The sequence below is a fragment of the Thermochaetoides thermophila genome (assembly GCF_000221225.1).
Source record: "Thermochaetoides thermophila DSM 1495 unplaced genomic scaffold scf7180000011822, whole genome shotgun sequence".
NCBI lineage: Eukaryota > Fungi > Ascomycota > Sordariomycetes > Sordariales > Chaetomiaceae > Thermochaetoides > Thermochaetoides thermophila.
Window position 1 is genome coordinate 136,983 of NW_006383038.1, and position 17,670 is coordinate 154,652.

The 17,670-nt window shown below is 51.5% G+C and overlaps 2 protein-coding genes across 2 annotated transcripts; one reads left to right on the forward strand and one right to left on the reverse strand.

Moving 5' to 3' along the window:
- Positions 1-1,924: 1,924 nt before the first annotated feature.
- Positions 1,925-4,548, forward strand: CTHT_0064920 (uncharacterized protein; the record flags this gene model as incomplete). The annotated part of the gene is made up of 6 exons (XM_006696732.1): positions 1,925-2,165; positions 2,263-2,713; positions 2,779-2,947; positions 3,670-3,703; positions 3,756-3,811; positions 3,880-4,548. The coding sequence occupies 6 exons, from the start codon at positions 1,925-1,927 to the stop codon at positions 4,546-4,548; spliced, it is 1,620 nt and encodes a 539-aa protein (XP_006696795.1).
- A 9,315-nt stretch (positions 4,549-13,863) lies between these two features.
- CTHT_0064930 (uncharacterized protein) lies at positions 13,864-15,344 on the reverse strand (the record flags this gene model as incomplete). The annotated part of the gene is made up of 2 exons (XM_006696733.1): positions 13,864-14,874; positions 14,961-15,344. 2 exons carry the CDS (start codon positions 15,342-15,344, stop codon positions 13,864-13,866), a joined length of 1,395 nt encoding a protein of 464 aa, XP_006696796.1.
- Positions 15,345-17,670: the final 2,326 nt, after the last annotated feature.

Genomic DNA, 17,670 nt, shown 5'->3' on the forward strand with positions numbered 1-17,670 from the left:
TGAGGCAGGAGAGATGGTGGTTAGCAGGGGAGGGAATGTGCTGTCATTTACAGCGGGGAGTTTGGCGTCTGAATGCAGTGTTTGGAAAGTAATATACGTATACCATGGTTGGCATGCTAAGTATGATTCACTAATCGCATGCTAGACGTAGGTCTCCGAGGGCATCCAGAGCTTCAGTCCATGTGTCTAATCATCCAAGTCAAGTGTCCCTCAGCTCAGCTGTAAACAACACATCCCCGGTCGTTTCGATTACGATGACCTTCGTCTCTGGCAGAATATGGTTGTTCGTGCTGATCCGTGTCTGGAAGCTCGTCTCCCAGTCCGTCACATCCCATCTCAGTCCCTTGGTTGTGATCTGACAGCTGGCGCAAAGTGGCACTATTCCGCAGTGCTTCCCAAACACGCTCTCACCCTTTTCATCCCTGACCACGATATGATGTCTCCCCGACTTTAGCAGGAAGCTCAAGCTCTCCCCGCTGAACAAGTACATCCTCCCCGCGGCATACTTCGGATCAGTCTGGAAGGTACACAGATGGTGCAGCTGGGCTAGGCCCTGATCAACCCGTCCACCAAGACCCCCAGCAGCAACGATGTCTAGAGGTTCGCTTGGGCTAGATCGACAGTTTCGGCGCGTATAGTTTACAGCCTTCCCAAAGTCTGTCGAGACCTGGTCTGGGTCTTGAATTACCAGCGTGGGAGTACGCCCCGACAAGGGATCCGGCTTCTCGTAGTAGGCCCGCGCATCGGGAGTTAGACTGTCCAGGTCGCCAATGATAGCGCGCAGGTCGTCAAGTGAAGTGTCCCCTCGTTTACCGGCTGCTTCATACAAGCAATTCGTGCCACCGTCGGCAGCTACCCGGACGAATGCTAGAAGCCGTCAGTCTTGAGAAAATTCTAACCAGGGGGCTAAGGCCGTCACACCATTGTTCCAAAGTTGGCGAAATAAGCTTAAATGACTGTCAAGTGGCTGGTTCAGCACTACCAAGGCGAATCGGCCATTCTCGTCCGCCCGATCGCGGGGCATGAATAGGTCGGCGGGGCGCCACTCTATAACATCGGCGTCTGGGACAACATTGTCCGCAGAACCCTGAACATTTGTGCTCATGATTCCAGCAGCTATCTTTTAGACTATCTGAGCATTTCGTGGGATTCTGGACGTCAATGGAGAGAAGATTTGCAATTTGTCCTCCCTTCTCTGGACCAGGTGCATCCCGCGCTTATAAAAAGGCTTTCTCTCACCCTGTAAAGTGGGGCTTGTGCGAAATTCAAGCGGCTCTTACGCTTTGAGATGAAGGCCTAATGCTACCAAAACCCTCCATCTTGGTTAGACTGGATAATGAAGCTACGTATTATAGAATGGACTCAAAAGGCAAATTTAATGGGTTTTATATCTCAACTCGGTTGTGTGATGTTTGAGTTTCCGAAGCCAGAGGAATCAGCGCGGGGTATACTTTGCTGGCCCACTTATCAACATTTCGGATAAACAAAACTATCATGCATGAGAGATCTTCTTGGTAACTGACACGAATTATTAACCCTTAAAAAAAGAGCTGAACAGTTTACAAATGTCCTATCTAGTCAACGAAGAGTCGAGGACGCAGGGCACCATCTTTATGTGATGCTCTGACCGCAGGACCCTGATAACGATAAGATCCCTGGACCCACCATTATGCAACAGATTCCATAAATCCAATTGACCAATCAGCATTGTTACCGGGAAATTCCCGGCTCGGATCGCGGGTGAGCGACAGGCCCAGTAGCGGGAGACTGAGCGACATCGCCAAATTTTTGGACGCATATCGACATTGCTAACAAACCGATCTTCAGTGTGCGGCCACCCACACTCGCTTGGAGCGCCCCGTCGCCGTCGAGGCCATCATACGCCCATTTCAAGTTCCTTCTACGACAGCTCCAGTCTTTCACCATGTACCGCGCCGCGCTCAGGTCATCAGCAGCGCCCGCCAGCGCGCTGCACGCCGCCATCCGTCCGACTACCCTCGCTGCTGCTGCTTCTCGCCGGTTTGCCTCGACTTCTTCGGATGCTGTTGCCGCGAAGGTGGCCAAAAAAAAGGGGACTTGGAAGGGGACGGCCCTGCGCTGGGGTCTGGCAATTGCCGCCGTCTACTTCTACAATACCAGTCCGCTCTTTGCCGATGAGATTCCCGGTGGGTGACCACCTGCTGCAATGCCCCACATCTGGGGTCCCTGAGGTGATGGTGATAGAGTAAGGGGACTAATACGTGTTCTATCGTCGAACAACAGCGACAGCAGGCCCCGCGCCCTCCCAGTTCTCTGAATCCGACCTTCCCACTATCGATGCCTTGATCGAGCAGAAGCGCAAGCAAGCCGCCGCCGCTCCCAAGAAACAACCCGCCGAGAAGCCGCAACCCCCTGTACCGGCACCGTCAGAAGCTGTCCCAGCCGAGGCCGTAAAGGCCATTGAGCAACCTTTTTCCGAGACTGAGACCAAGACTGGGTCTAAATCGGAGTCAACCGAGCAGAAGGAGCTCGAGCCCGGGTCGCCTGAGGCCCTGGAACATGAGGCTAAGGAGCAAGGCGCTTTCGACCCTGAGACCGGCGAAATCAACTGGGACTGCCCGTGCCTGGGCGGCATGGCGCACGGACCGTGCGGCGAGGAATTCAAAGCGGCATTTAGCTGCTTTGTGTACTCGAAGGAGGAACCGAAGGGGATGGATTGTATTGAGAAATTCCAGTATGTGACCACTGCTTCAAAAAGGATTGGATGATGGTGGAATAGATGACTGACACTCTGTGCAGGGCCATGCAGGACTGCTTCCGGAAGTACCCAGATGTGTATGCCGCTGAGCTAGCGGACGATCAGGAGGAGGATGATGCGGCTGTCCCGACTGAGGATGCTGCCGCTGAACCGCGGGCTAATGCTGCTGATGGTGAGAAGATGCCGAGTGTGACCGAGGCTGTGAAGGAGGTGAGCGAAGTTAAGGAGAAGAAGGAGGAGCAGCAATAAGGGGAGCATAAGAGAGGATGGTGTTGGGGTAATGGGTTATCAAGGGCCAGCCTGGGTTTGTACGACTCTTATGTATATCGTGTAAATAGCTTAGAGGTGGAATAGATCTTTTTTGCGCTCCTGTCATCTTGGAGGTGTTTGAGGTTGAAGGACTTGAGGCTCAGGGGCTTGAAGATATTGGAGAAGTCACAATATGTCGATGGCTCTTGGCAACTGAGAACCAGTTACTTGAGACAATTTAGAGTCTAACAGATGGAGCATTACATATCCTTAGATCATCTTCCATTTCGACATTTATTTTTCGAGATGAGTCTCCCCGAGTTAAACGTTGACTGTAGATTGCCTCGCCCAAGTCCCTCGGCTCCTGGCTTGGCACTGGCCCTGCCAGGTGGAGCCAGTGACGTCACCCACCATTCTCTTGCGCCGCCTTCCAACCACAGCTTTCCTGGGTCTCCTGAGCCTCTGAGGTCACCACTGACCCTCCATCAACCGTGCTTGTGCCGTCCTGCTGATAGCAAGGTACTGGTCATGCCGTCCATAGTGTGTGTTGACCGTTTTTGTCATCTCATGCCCCGAGCGCATCGTTCGTCATCTGCTCATTTGTCCTAGATGACTTAAGTTTTATCTTTCCGCCTCGTCCACTTTGACAACGACGATATCAGAATAGCATTTGAACTATCCAGACATTTGTATCCGATAAGAACGTACCAGTTAACAGTAAGGAGAATGATACAGAGAGTCACTACGGGCCTTTGCTGATATCTTGCAGTGGCCGAGTCTTATGCCGAGGTCGCCTCAAAAGGCCCCAAGCAAGCTCCCGAGGAGGTATTTCGCACAGAAGTCCGTTTTTATCTCGATAATAAACTTAGGTCTGACTTAACCTATCTCTTAAGGCTGCGGCTCCCCAACAACCCGAAGTCGAACCCAACATCACAGCCCCTAACCCTGGCGCTGAGGCCGCTGCCTTTTTGGCGAGCAGCACCACCACTACTGGAGCAGCTACAGGAACCGAATCCTTAACCCTAATCGACGTCGATGGACCCTCGGTGCGCGCCGTGCCAGCGGACTTCCCCTCGCAGCCTGTCAAGACCGAGACACAGGCTATGCGCATCGACGTCGAGGCTGAGCAACAAGAGTTAGCTGCTGAAGCAGCAGCCGACAGAGCCAAGAAGGAACGCAAAGAGAAAAATAAGGAGAAAGAGAAAGGAAAGAAGAAACGCCAAGAGGAGGTTTCCCAGAAGGAAGAAGAGAAGAAAGTCCAGAAGGAGGAACAGACTGAGGAAGAGGAGCAAATAGTAGAGGCTGTCCCCCCCTCAGTGGAGGGCGAAAACGGCTGGATGAAGAGCTGCCGGTACTGGCGGGAAACAGTTGGCCTTGGACGTCCGGGTGCCGTCAGAGCCATGGCGGTCGTCAACCTTGCTGCGGTGGTCGGACTCAGCGGATGGCTGGGCTATCGTGCTTGGGGCTTATATGATCGCGGTCGGCTCAGTTCCAAGGAGGTTGGACTCGGTCTTGGTGTTATTGGGATTACAGGTGTTGTGGAGAGTCTTTGGGTGAGGTAAGTGAGTTGTTTTTTAACGTTTCTCGGATAACTCTTATATGATGTCTGTTTACGAGAGGGGATGGGTCGTTTCGGAGACATTTTCCATCACTCTGTTTTCTTTGATTGCATGCATGAGCCAGGAACGCCGGTGAGGTTCTCGCTGACGCATGGTACAGCTATCTCCAAAAGTCCCGAAAGATCGATCCATAGATGCAGGACAAGGACAGAAAGATTGGGCTGAGGTTGCACAGTATGTATGATAGCGGCTGGCGTCTAGTCGACGATTTGTGTTGTTGTGCTGCAACCGGGTAACGGCACGGCTGAGCCACCTCTGAGATGTCCCCTTGTTTTGGTTCATGTATCTAAACGTTCAAATGGTTTAACAGGCTGGCAATCTGCACTTTTCACTGATCACGATGCATACAGCATTGCCCAGATTAAAACACAGAGAGCCCATGACATAATGCTTGACAAAGGCCTATTCATTTCTGGCTCAGTTTGCCCTTTTCCGGTAGACCGCAACCTTAGCTCGTCTGAGAACAGCTATCAACCCCACCTTACGGATATCAATGTTACATCAGCCTTATGGAAGTCATACAGTACGGGGTATTGGGGTATCATGGCACGGAAGCCGTTGCGCATGGGCCAAGCCGCCCGTCGCAAGACTGAACTAACCCTGTTTTTGCTTTCTTTCCCGTGACTCCAGTTACCGGCTGAGAAACGAAGCCCCGGACCTTCAGAGCCACCTGCCCTAAAGGGATACATAAGGGTGAATGCCAAGCTTGAGAGCGGTGGCTTGGTTCTGGAACATGCAGATACTTGCAGAGCTGCAGCCTGCTCGGCAGCGGAAGAAAGCATAGGTAAGCAAATTAGCAGGCAAATTCCGGTTCTTAGTGGACATTGAAGACTGGTTTTTCGACCGCGCGGTTACTTAATCGCAAATATGCTCACCTCAGGATTGCAGACTCGGCGTGCCTCTCGCGAGCTGAAGAACCGTGCTCAGTTACGTTACATGCAACTGACAGAACAAGATGGCTTAAGGATAGGTCATCGGCTTGTGAGGGGTTCCAGCTACCATGGATCGGAAGAGCTCAAAATTTGGTGATAGGCTCTGGATTGACGCATGTACGTGACCAGGCTCGCGACCTAGAACGTTTTGTATACAGGCTGGACTCTGAGAAAGAATGCCATTGATGGCGTTGTGGTCTGATGCGCCCGGCACTGCTGCTGGCGCCATTTGTGGGAGACGTTCTGGTGTGTGATCCTTTTTACATCCGGGACTACCGACTTAGGATGGCATATTTGACACGGCCAATGATTCCCTCGCGAAATGCGGCTAGAGACATTGGATGGTGGCACCCTGCCTGCTGCAGCCCTACAGGGCTTGCAGTTGAGTGGTTCTTCTGACTCTTGACAGCATCGCTGTGTCAAATGGCGTCGTCATTGGCTGAATGGCAGGCTAACGCCGAAGCGTTGCTTACGATCCCATTCCAGTTTCCTTCCCCGGGTCTTCATCTCCTCTGATGTGGCAGTGTATAGGGATGGAGACAGCAAGGTAACTGGTCTACAGACCAGAAGCTCCTGAAAGCTTGGGGGCTTTTGTAGGCGGCAGCTCATTGACCAACGCCGGAATTCTTTGAGCTCATTTGTTGGCAAATCGCCAAGAGACATATGCACACAATGGCGTTCATGACCACTTCCGGCACCCAGCAGCATCCAGACATCATTCTTATTGGGATGTCCGCGAAACAAACTTGGTATCCAGAGCCCGTCGCGTCCGGCGGCGTTAGTGTCCTAAGCAAGCTAGCAAAAAGTCCTGCAAATGGTGTGACCCCGCGCCTTCACGCGAACCGACTGGTCTACGGCTACCTACGCGTAGCCGAGTCATCAACGGATCTTGGACAGCATGCCGCAGATAAACTATGCCACAACCACGGCCACTACATGCAAACGTTGAGGGGGTGTGCTGGCTCCCCTATTCTTCTGCCCTAAGAGTTTCAGGAGGCGTCCCCGGACGAATCATCGCCCTGCTCGGCACTGCCCCCAGAGTCGGGACCGGTATGTTTCCGTTGGTATAGGGGATGTTGCCAAATTGGCGGGCCCGTTTTGTCCTGGCATTTTCAGCCCTACGCGGAGGTTGCTTGAACTCTGGCCTGGAGCCGTGCAGGGTGTGCTGATGCTGACTGGAGAGTAATGCGGCCTACGGTATACACTTTGGGCAAGATCGATAGGACGGGCGAGTCAGAAGATGCAGATGAATGGTAGGCAAACCGAGCAAATGAGTGGTGTCTTTCGCTGGCATTGTCTGCTTAGACAATGTCTCTGCGGTGGTTGGGTGGCAGCGTAAAAGTGATTAATACCATCCATGTCCTTATCCTGGCTCCTGGCCGACTAGACTTTGCTCACCAGGGCTATCCTACGTTTGGCGTGTCAGCAGTTGTTCATTCAACGTTCTCCCGTCAAAAGCATCCCTAGTTACTACGATGAGCTCCCCCAAAGAACGATCTGGCAGGTCCAGGACCATTATGTCGCGACTGGCCAGCCTGCAACCCCCGCTAAGGCCGCTGGTCGAGAGGAGAAAACGCTCGTGTGGCGAATGTCGAAGAAGAAAACAGAAAGTGAGACAAACAAGCACGCGTCCTACTGAATGACCGTTGAGTTGACCACAAACTCTTTCCCTCAGTGCGACCAGCGGCAACCATGTCGAAACTGCGTGCGTCGTATGCCGCAACCTCTTTGTATATACGAGGGATCTCCATCACCAAGGTAAAGCCATCTTTTTCACTGTCTTGCTGTGTTTTGTTGGTAGGTCTTGGTCTCTAACGATTCGACCAGCACATCAAGCACCCAGCCGCTTCCGATTCTCTCTGCAAACCCGTGTCCGCCCCTACGCACAACGCTACCCCAAGTCTATAATGCTCCCAATCCAAACCAGTGGACCCATTGCCCTGCTGCAAGTGTTGACAGCAACTATCTCAGCAATTCGTATCTCCCTGTTGATTCGTATCAATGTGAGTTGCCCACCTGCACCACTGACAGTCTTCCCCATGCTACTGACACACCAATCTCCAGTTGGAAGCCCAGTTTTCTATCAAGGAAGCCCTGGGATTGCCAAGCCAGAGCCCGAGAACCTCTACACGGACAACGTCTTGCTTCCATTTCACCAAACAAACGGAGTTCTCGTACCAAATATCCAAATTCCATCATCTTGTATGATACCAGATCCTTCACTGTTGTACGTGGTAAACTTGGACCGTTCTGACATGCCAATAACGCAGTCGTGGAGATATTTTGTCAGGGAATGCGAATATTAGCGTACAGGGACACCGCATCGGTTACTCAAAGTCGACTAAGAGCAATCCAAGAAGCTCAACAAATGCTTCAAGTTGCCTCGACAACTGGCGCAAGCGACGAGGCAATAGCTTCTGTGCTCAAACTTACCACCAGTGCACTCTGCTATGGTGAGCTGCGGGATCTTCAGTTGCACATGCATGCAGTTCATAAGATAGTCAAAGAGAAGGGTGGGCTCTCGATGCTTGGAATGGATGGGATATTAGGCAAGATAGTTGCTATGTGAGTCTTTCTTCGCAACAAGATGAAAAGTTGAGACTAACAACCTCTCATAACGGACTTAATCATTGCCATAACCCTTGAAACGCCCCCAACCCACTCACAACAGGACATCAAAATGCTTTCGCAGTCTCTAACGCTCTCCAACCCCTCGAACCTTCTCTCCCAACAAAGCCCCATAATCTCCCAACTTCCCCTGGACTCCTCCATACACGCTATGCTCACAGACATCACCTTCCTTCTCGACAGAGTCCTCACCTTGTCTGCCTCCCCTTCCTCGCGAGAACTCCAAAAACTCCAGGAAGTCTCCAGATGGGTTCACGGCCGTCTTTCTTGTGCAACCCCGCCTGCACCGATTACCCAAACACAGTTTCTCTTGCCTACGTGTTCTATTCCGACGGTGCCAACCTCAACCCTTGTTCACCACGTCATTCGACTCTCCTCGTTACTGTACTGTCGCGCAATCTCCACACGTAAACCTTTCTCTTCAGTAATCGCCACCGACGATGTCCTCCAACTCGCCGACGCAGTGTATAAAGTCCCGCCAGAGGTATGGAGCCAAAGTCCGTCGATGCTGCGGACTCTGGTGTTCGCGTTGGCCGTGGTGTTACCGACTGCGCAGGCGATGCCACAGTGGGTGTGTTGTGTAGCGAGGTTGATGGTTTTGGCGGGGATAATGAACTTGGCGTTGTGGGATTGGGAGGGGGCGGTTATGGGGTTGGAAAGGGTTGTTAGTGTTCAGGTATGGTTGAGGGAGGGGAGAGGTCTGGTTCAGGGGGAGGGGCAGTTGGGGGAGAATGTTGAGATGGATGTGTGGAGGGGGACGGGAGGGGAGATGGTGAAGTAGGTATTCAATGGTGATTAGGTTATCGTGATGTTCTGATCAATATCCCATCTATCCAGTTTTCAGTCCTTAAGAGTTTAGTGGTTTCTCTCTTCTTTCCATCTTCCCGCCTTCTCATGTGGATGGCGATATTGTATAGAAATGTTTAAATGGAGAACATCTCCATCAGAGGCGGGCATAATCTAGTTGCATACTATCTGCTCTACTTTTTTGGACAGGATGTTCTAACAGTATGCCGTAAGTCGCTTCGAAGCTCTGCTGTCTAGTCAATTCAAACACCAAATTGTACTCTTGTGTCAATCTTTCCTTCTATCTCTCTCCCCTCCATCCTCCCTTCCTCCATCGCCTTTTTCATCCCTCTTCTTTCCGTTGTTTCTTTCTTTCCTTCCTCTTTTCTCCTTTCACACTTTACTACTTTCTTACCTGAAAGAGCTCGTTAATCAAAGTGACTGCAGGGTTATTGTATGCTATACGCGTCAACCTTCTGAAACCTCTCTCTATATAGCTTTAATTGAAATGCGCGCTTTTAAATTAATCCTAAGATCAAGGTGACTTACGGAATGTTTCTCGGCAAATATATGGTGAAACTCTTTGGTTTATAAACCGCTTCCTAGTCAACCCAAAGAGGCCCCAGCGAATCTTTATCTTCCTTTCCCAAAAACAAATCACCAAAAATACCTAGGGATCAGGGCGTAGCTCGGCCTCCCCTCTGTACCCCCAAGAAACGACATGTGCCTTCCCCGAATATGCGTAGCTGGTGGCGCGCTAACAAACCCCCCTCGGCCTGTTGGGCTGGGCACAGTGCTAAACCATTCCTTGAGAAGTTCTCCCGTCAATGCCTCTTGCGCTGGTTGGCTAAAGCCTTGGGCCACGGCGACTTCTTAGAGTACTGTATGCACTTCAACCACCAGCCGGAGGCTGTCAAAAAATGTCCCTGCGGACTCCTGTTCCTCATCAGTTGGCTGCACGGAACCCACTCTTCCAGGTGGAGACCTTGTTGGTCGTGACAGAAATCCTCTCCATCTAATCAGATAGCCGGGAATACTATGTGATCCGAGCTTTCCAAGTACTTATATTGAGTCTATCACTGGTTAGCTGGTTGCTAGATAGTGTTTTAATATCATCTGTCTGTATCTTCCAATGATATCAAGCGCACAGCTAGGATGCTTCTGAGTTACTCGTAACTGGTTCTTAGCATCATAAGTCATCCTCTGCTCTGGTCATCGGTGCTCAATCGCACTGATAGTGTTGACTTCTTCAAAGCAGGAGAGCCACGTCTGATATGAGACTCGTGCATCGATTCTGAGTATAGGTTGCCGATAATTTGGTCAGTAACGTCTATATCAGCAACCATAAGTCACGAATACTTACCGAGAATCTATACTCAACGGTACCCACTGTTTAAAGGTACGCTGTTATTCGATGCTCAGCTTTAACGTACATAACAAAGTTCCTGAATGGAAGCTCCTTTCTAAGGTCAAGATCTGGGTCGAGAACCGGCTAGCTTGGGAATCAAATCTAAGCAAAGAGGCAAAACGCAAGCGCGTTTCGTGCTTGAGTGATATATGTCTCATCATTTAAGCACGTTGGAGCTTCGAAAGTGTCTCGACTTGTCACATCATCCATAATATCATGACATTCACTCTCCTGCCGAATCCTCCAGTTGATGAAGGGTCTGGAATCTGTGAGTTTGTACTAAAATACAAAGATATAGCCGATTCGGTTCACGATTGGGAAAAGGAAAGAAGGAGAGAAGGTGAGAAGGGAAGAAAAGAAGGAAGAAAGTAAAATAAAGGAAACGGAGGAAAGAAATAAGAGAGCGAGGAGAATAGAAGGGATAGAAGAAAGAATGAAAAATGAGTGGTATAAGAACAGTAGATAGAGTGCAGGGAAGAGGGTCGGAACAGGCTGACTAGACCCTAGTGATGGTGTTAAACTCTGACCATTTAAGGGAAGCGGCAAATGCGATTGATGACTCTAAAATTCGATGCATTTCCCTTAATAGTCATGTGCTATTACAGGAATTGGCACGTAGTAAACTTCAAGATGCTTACCTAACCCAATCTTGGGTTCCAAGCAGCATGATTGTCGAAACCCGGCCCATTTGCCATCAGCTAAGAATAGCCAGACCTTCGATCATTGTTAGAGCAGAATCTGATCCTCCAGACTATCCCCGCATCACCAAGTCGATTCTATAACCACTTGAGCTGAGCCCCTGGAAAAGAGATCGCTCTTACTGGCCAACTCGACCGCCACATCTCCTGATCCTCCTCCTGCTCGAAGTAACACAAGACGCATCTCCACATCTTCGGTATTGACTTATCCCGGATTTTCGAGTCATTAGTCTCTCACAGCATCAAGAAGTTCCTAAGGTATTCATGTCTGATACCACGGCCCGGTTCAAAATCTGGGTATAAGATACCATCGCGGTTCCCAAGGGCTAGGCACGCTCTTCCACGCCGCAGTGTTACGTAAGTGTAGGCATCCCAAGCCGCTGGGATCAGGGCAGACAGGTGAACTATTGATGCTAATGCAACTGTGACGACGTGACTTTGTTTTGTTGGGAGCAGAGGGATGAAAATCGATCTGCCGGCCCGAGGGGTTGTCGACTGCTGTGTTCTAGGTAGCTTGGGCAGTGTCAAATCGCTCTAGAACACAGCCCCTGCTGCCATGTAACGAGCTTAACCATATCCCGGGTGATACAAGCGATCGCGATACACTTTAAGTCTGATGGAGTGTCATCTGATGGTAAAAAAGCCATGATGTCTGCCATCCATCTTCATGGTGTTAAAAGGGAGAACTGAGGGGTAGCACCTCAGGAATCCCATCACTCGATCTCTGCCTTCGCCTGCATCTCGGTTATGCCGGCTTTTGACTCGTCTGGAGCCAGTTGTCCAGGCACGGGCGTCGCTCAGTGGGAAAAAGCTGGCTCTTGACCACTCAAACAGGAAAGCTAACACGCGGATAGTATTGGAGCGGACATACTAAATGCAACGCCAGGACGCGATACACACCTGGCATTGTCAAATCAGCTTGCCCCCCCACTCCATGAGTCCACTTTAACCTACATGCCGCAGCAGCGCTGACCTGAGTGGAAGCATGTATGTGTTAGTTTGTAGGACCATGATTTGCGTCATGTCGCACAACTTCAGGACCAAATCCAAGTTCATCCGCTGTAGTGGCTGTTTGGGATGTCTGGCTTTTTGTATGGCTGTCTTCTGGTTAGCTGGGAAAACTAAACTGCATGCCGTGGAGTGCCGTCTCTAAAAAGTCTTGGCCGTGCTAGAAGAACCTGCGCATAATGAGCTCACTCAAAAACAACTCCCAGAGGGCTCCATTTTCTTGGGGGAGTCATCCCACGTTCCCAGGCTTGTTGGAGGGCCTAAAAGTGCGGGGATCCACCACTAGCGTCCAAGTACTCTGTTGTGCGTGTCTCAGTTCTCCCCGCGCAGAGGGTGGACTGTCCATGAGTGGATGGAAGAGGAGATGGAGAAGCATGGACACAGGCGGAGATTCCGTGGCTGGTCGGGATGGCTAGCAGGCGGGCGAATCGAAAAGTTTGCCTGTCAGCAGGAGGAAGACAATGAGGAAAGGAAGGAGGGGAGGTCAGCTGGAACTTGTCCAAAGGAGGGCAGGCACATGATGGAGGTGGGAGAAAGGTGTGGTCTTGGCAGACGACAGATAAGATAAATACCCCCAGTAACGACCCCTCTTGTTGTTCTTGCTCCCTTCTTTTCTTTATGTCCCCAAGACACACACACACCAAACCAAATCTCAGCCAAAAACACTTCGAAAGGACAAAAGTTCATCCATCAAAATGTGCGGAAACGACTGCTCTTGCGCCAACTGCACCTGCCCCAACTGCCCCAAGCACGGCAAATAAATAGTTTGATATGGTCACCGCTATCCACATCACACCACTTCCTCCGTGACTCAACCAACATGTATGTGATCGACTCTAAGCGGCCATTCCCTTGACACACGCTGACTTGACCTTGGGGAGTAGTATGAGTCTGACAATTGACTCTCTCGTGGTGAAGATGGAATGATTGGGGAAAGCAATGGGTTATAAGATTCTTTAACAATGTCGTTTGAGCGTTGATGTGGGCGGCTGTTTCTGTCGAAGTCTTTTGCTCAAGAAGCTAGCATCAACCAATTCAAATTGTTGACGCCCGACTTGGTTTGGTCTAGTGTAGTTGTGATCACGTATGCCCTATGTATTGTGTGTGGAGGAGCCCTCGAGAATTAACTTGGCATAGCCGTCATCATCACCCAAATGCACTACATAAAAGTGAACAACGGGATCCAACATACCGTTCCATCCATCCATTCATTCCACTGCGAAAAGAATTGGAAAGGAGAAGAAATTGCAGCAAATGTGACTGTGTACTAAAACTGCCAAGCTGCATTCAATCATAAACAGACAGACAGACAACCCCTCCCAACCAACCACCAACCAACCAATGAAACCGTCCCGGCCCCAGAACCAGAAACACATTATGCATACAGTGGTATCTGTACGAAGCCAGGCTATGTAATTGATGCCCCATTCCGGAAACAAAAGCCAAATAGAAGTGGTGTCAGCAACACCAATGGCTGAGGGCAGAAGGAAACTCGAGGACAAGAGGAAACCCCAGCAGACACCCCAACGCCGTCATGCAAGACACAGACACAAACACATCCATCCATCCAGACACAAATATCCTTTCCATTCCAGCCAAATCAACCATCATCCATCCCAAAATATCAACCCCAAATTGGCCAGCAATCATTCCATTTCCATGTCATTTGTTCATCCTCTTCAGCTCCCCGACGATCCGTCCCCTCTCAACCGTCCATCCCCTCAACAGTTTCCCAACCATAGAGGCACCCATAAATATCCCCTTAACCCCCCTGTAGGACACTCCTTCCCGAAGATAGTCACGTACTCCGATTATGCAACTCCCTCAGTCTCTTGACCCAATGCCTTCTCAGTGCATCCGGCATCTTGCAAAACACCATCGCTTTAGTCTCATCCGCCAACACTTTCTCTGCAATCTTGAGCTGCAAGTCATTGTCTTCATTAGAGAACTCGGCGAAAAAGATATCCATGGCGCGTTCCTGCCATGAAGGATGACCGGAGAGGGTTGGGAGTCGGGACAGGCGGGAGTTTGGGGCAGGGGGAAGGGGATGTGTGCTTGTGGCGACGAGGCGGATAGCTTCGGTTAGGAGGTGGAGGGCTTCTGTTATGGCGGGGGATGTTGTCGTATTTGACGAGGGAGATGGGGCAGCATGGGAGGGCGATGCGTGATTGGCTTGGCTGGGGAGGGTAGGAGCCGTGGGCATGGCATTTGCTCCCGAGGAGGTAGCAACGGGGAGTTGTTGTTGCTGGGTGAGGTCGCCAAAGCCACCATTCTGCATGGGCTGGCCGGTTCGTCGCCGCTTATCTGCGTGTTGGTTGCTCGCGGCGTTATCTGGAGCCTGTGTTCTCTTGCGAGTTTGCATCGCAGATGTTGCAGCTGTAGTCTGAGCAGTAGCAGCCGCAGTGTCCTCGGGAGGTGTCAAAGCAGATGCTGTGGGGGCTGGGGGCAACGCAGGCCTGCCATTTGCAGGATGGGCATGCTGTTGAATTTGCGCGACGTGGGCCGTCATAGGAGATGTGAGCGTTTGGGGTATGGCAGCGGCTAGATGTGTCTGCGTCGGATCGATGTAGGCCTGGCTGGGAACAAGATCCATGATGGCAGCTGGCTGCTGTTGTTGCTCAGGCTCGACAGATGACTCCACGCCGTTTTGTTGCTGATCCTGTTGTTGCTGGTCTTGCTGCTGCTGTTTCTTCTTCTTCGTCACGCGCTTTGGCGCACCGCCTGACCCGATCACGTCTGGAAAGAGGATTTCGTAGTACTCTTCATGCTCGAACGGACGAGCTCGGAGTGATCGAGCGAGCGGCTCTTTCTGCAGTAAGGTTAAGAGAGGACTGGTTAGTGTTGGCTCACGCTAAACGAGGATAGGGAGTTCATTGCTGGACATGCTATGCTTACTTGAAGATGGCGCATCCACGCTTCCTCGGACGCACTCACGGTGCGAGTCTGGGGGTTGTAGTAGAACTCGGGGTCCTCGCGCAGACCACGCCATAAGCGGTACTTCTTACGGGCATTGTCGGTCTTGTTGATCAAATGGGCCTTGTTGGCGTAAGCATTGTGGTTCTCGATCAGGGCGCGGATGGCTCGATCCCACGCCTCAGGCTTGAATGTGCTTCCGTCTCGTAGACCGCAGGCGACGGATTCACACAGCGAGCGGAAGAAAGTCGCCTCGTAGGCAGAGTTCCAGGTGAAGCGAGGTCCACGATGCTTGCCCTTGGTCGTGGTCGTTGCACCGTTGCCGTTGGCTTGGGCGTTGTTGTTGGCGAAGCTTTCGTTGGACATGGTTGGTTACAGTCACAGAGGCCGCCGTATCGGGTATGTGGACGGTAGCTGGAACGGTGGAACCGTCAGGACGGCAGCAAGGTCGAAGATGGAGTCAGAACGGAGGAACAGGCGCCGACCGGCGGCTTGCACGGACACGGGCGGAGCACGCCAGCGGCCAGCCAGCCGGGGAAGTACGGTGATAATGAGATGGGGCCGGCAACACGGGGACGATGCGGCGTCGATGACGGGACAACAGAGTCAGGAGCAGCCGGCACCGAGCAGGCGAAACGGAGGGCGATCCGGGGGTGAACCGTGAGCGGCTGGACGGGTTGCGCTGCGGTTTTGCGGTTTTTGGGTCACACGAGTGGAGATCTCCAGGATGCGCGTCCAGGCGGTCCGGGGCCAGGAAGACGGACCTAGGAGCGTGGGGAGCCCGGGTCAACACATCCGAGCAGGCGTAAACAGAGCGGTTGAGACGAAATGCGGCGCGATTCTCGTCGAACAATCGTCAGAAATGACTCAGAATGAGCGTGCTGATATCGGGGGATTTCGCCGTCGATGGGCGTCGTGCACGCGACGCCGTCGTGAGACTGCAGGATGGCGCGGATGGCAGAGGCGCAGGGCAGAAGCCCAGAAGCCAGATACTCGTTGACAAGCGCTGTGGGCTGCTGCAAGGACTGGGCAGTCCAGTGATGACTAGTTGTGACGGTGGAGCGGGGACTGCAACTGTCGGCTGAGAAAACGGAATTTGAAAGCAGACTTGACACTGATCACGTGTCTGACAGCTGTCGCGAAGGGTGTACTTCTTGGCACAGGTGGCACCGACTGGCGGACCTCGATGCTGTGGGTGCACTTTCTCCCGATCAGCCAATGCTCCAGGCAGACTTGAAATTCTAGTTAGCTTTCCTAACAACCTCGAAGATATGAGAACCAAAAGCTTTGGTTGGACTAAGTTTGGACTCAACTTGTGGAATTTCTGTCATAGCTGTATTTTCCTCTGATGTGAACTGTCACTGTGAGCCGACCCAAAGAGTCGCGTTTCCTCCCTGAGTCCCTGACAAGAACGCCCTTTCTCTGACTGTTTGGGGGTTTGAGAAAGGCTGCCCTTCACCCCAGGCTCTCAAGGAGAGATTTGAGAACGTTGTTCCTATCAATGTGGCTCATTTCGTCGGAGAGTACCTTAGGATGCTTTCACTCTTCTGGATTAAACATGCCAGCTGCAAGAGGGATTCTGCTGGAGCCTCTTTGTCCTTGCAACACCAATGCTGTCGCGACAACAGGAATGCTTTCGGTTTCATCACGGCTTTCTCTCCGTCAAGACAATGCAATATGTTTGCTCGCTTGCTTCTTTCAGCTTCTGGGTTCTGTTCTCTCATCTGTTCTTTCTCTCCTGTCCCCAGCCCGTCAACTCAGCTTTGACTCCAACTTAATCACTCTTTTAGGGCCCGTTTCTTTGCCCACTTCAACCGTATCATTCGCTCTAACTGGTTTCTTTTGCTCATTTTGACCTTCAGTCTTTGCCAGCCTGCTACAGAAACGCATGCTCAGAGTTGATCGTGTCAGGAACTCGACGTTCAAGGATGCAATGGCCCAAGGGCACTTCTCAAGGCTTACAGGAAGTGCCGAATGCCATCTCCCAAGCTGCTTTAGATGAACTTAAGACAGCCGAAAACGCTAGTTTGTAGGCAGGCTTAGAACCAAACAACTCCAGCAGCAAGCCCTCACACAGGAACTGTCTTAAGAATTGGATCGGCTAGTGTTCAGGCAGCTTTAGCAAAAGGAGGGGTTGAGTACATAACCCCATTCGCATTGGTTGGCAGACTGTCTATGTCGCTCTCGACTCTGGATCTGCAGGCTTCTGGGCATTCAGCAGCCAACTTCCTCCCTACGCCAAGGTCGGCCATCGCGTTTATGATCCGTCCAAGTCATCATCTTTTACACAAATGCGAGGGGCAACCTTCGCCTTAGCTTATGAGGACGGCCCCAGCATAGTCAGACACCTTGGCACAGATATTGTCAACGTGCGGGGAGTTGCTGTTACCAACCAGGCTGTCCAGATGGCGAAAACCGTGACACCTAAAAGACATCCTAGGGCAAGCATTTTCAAAGGTTAACACTGTTGAGCCAATCCAACAGAATACGTTCTTCGAGAACATTATTCCATCTCTGAGCCTGTCTTTATGGCTAACCTACGCAATGATGCAGCTAGGATCTACGAGTTTGGCCACATCGACCGCTCCGAGTTCACCAGAAGCTTGATCTGGATGCCCGTCAGCACTACCCATGGCTTCTGGGAGGTGTCAGCCTCCTGCTTTGCTGTCAATGTAGGCACCAGGAGTTGGCA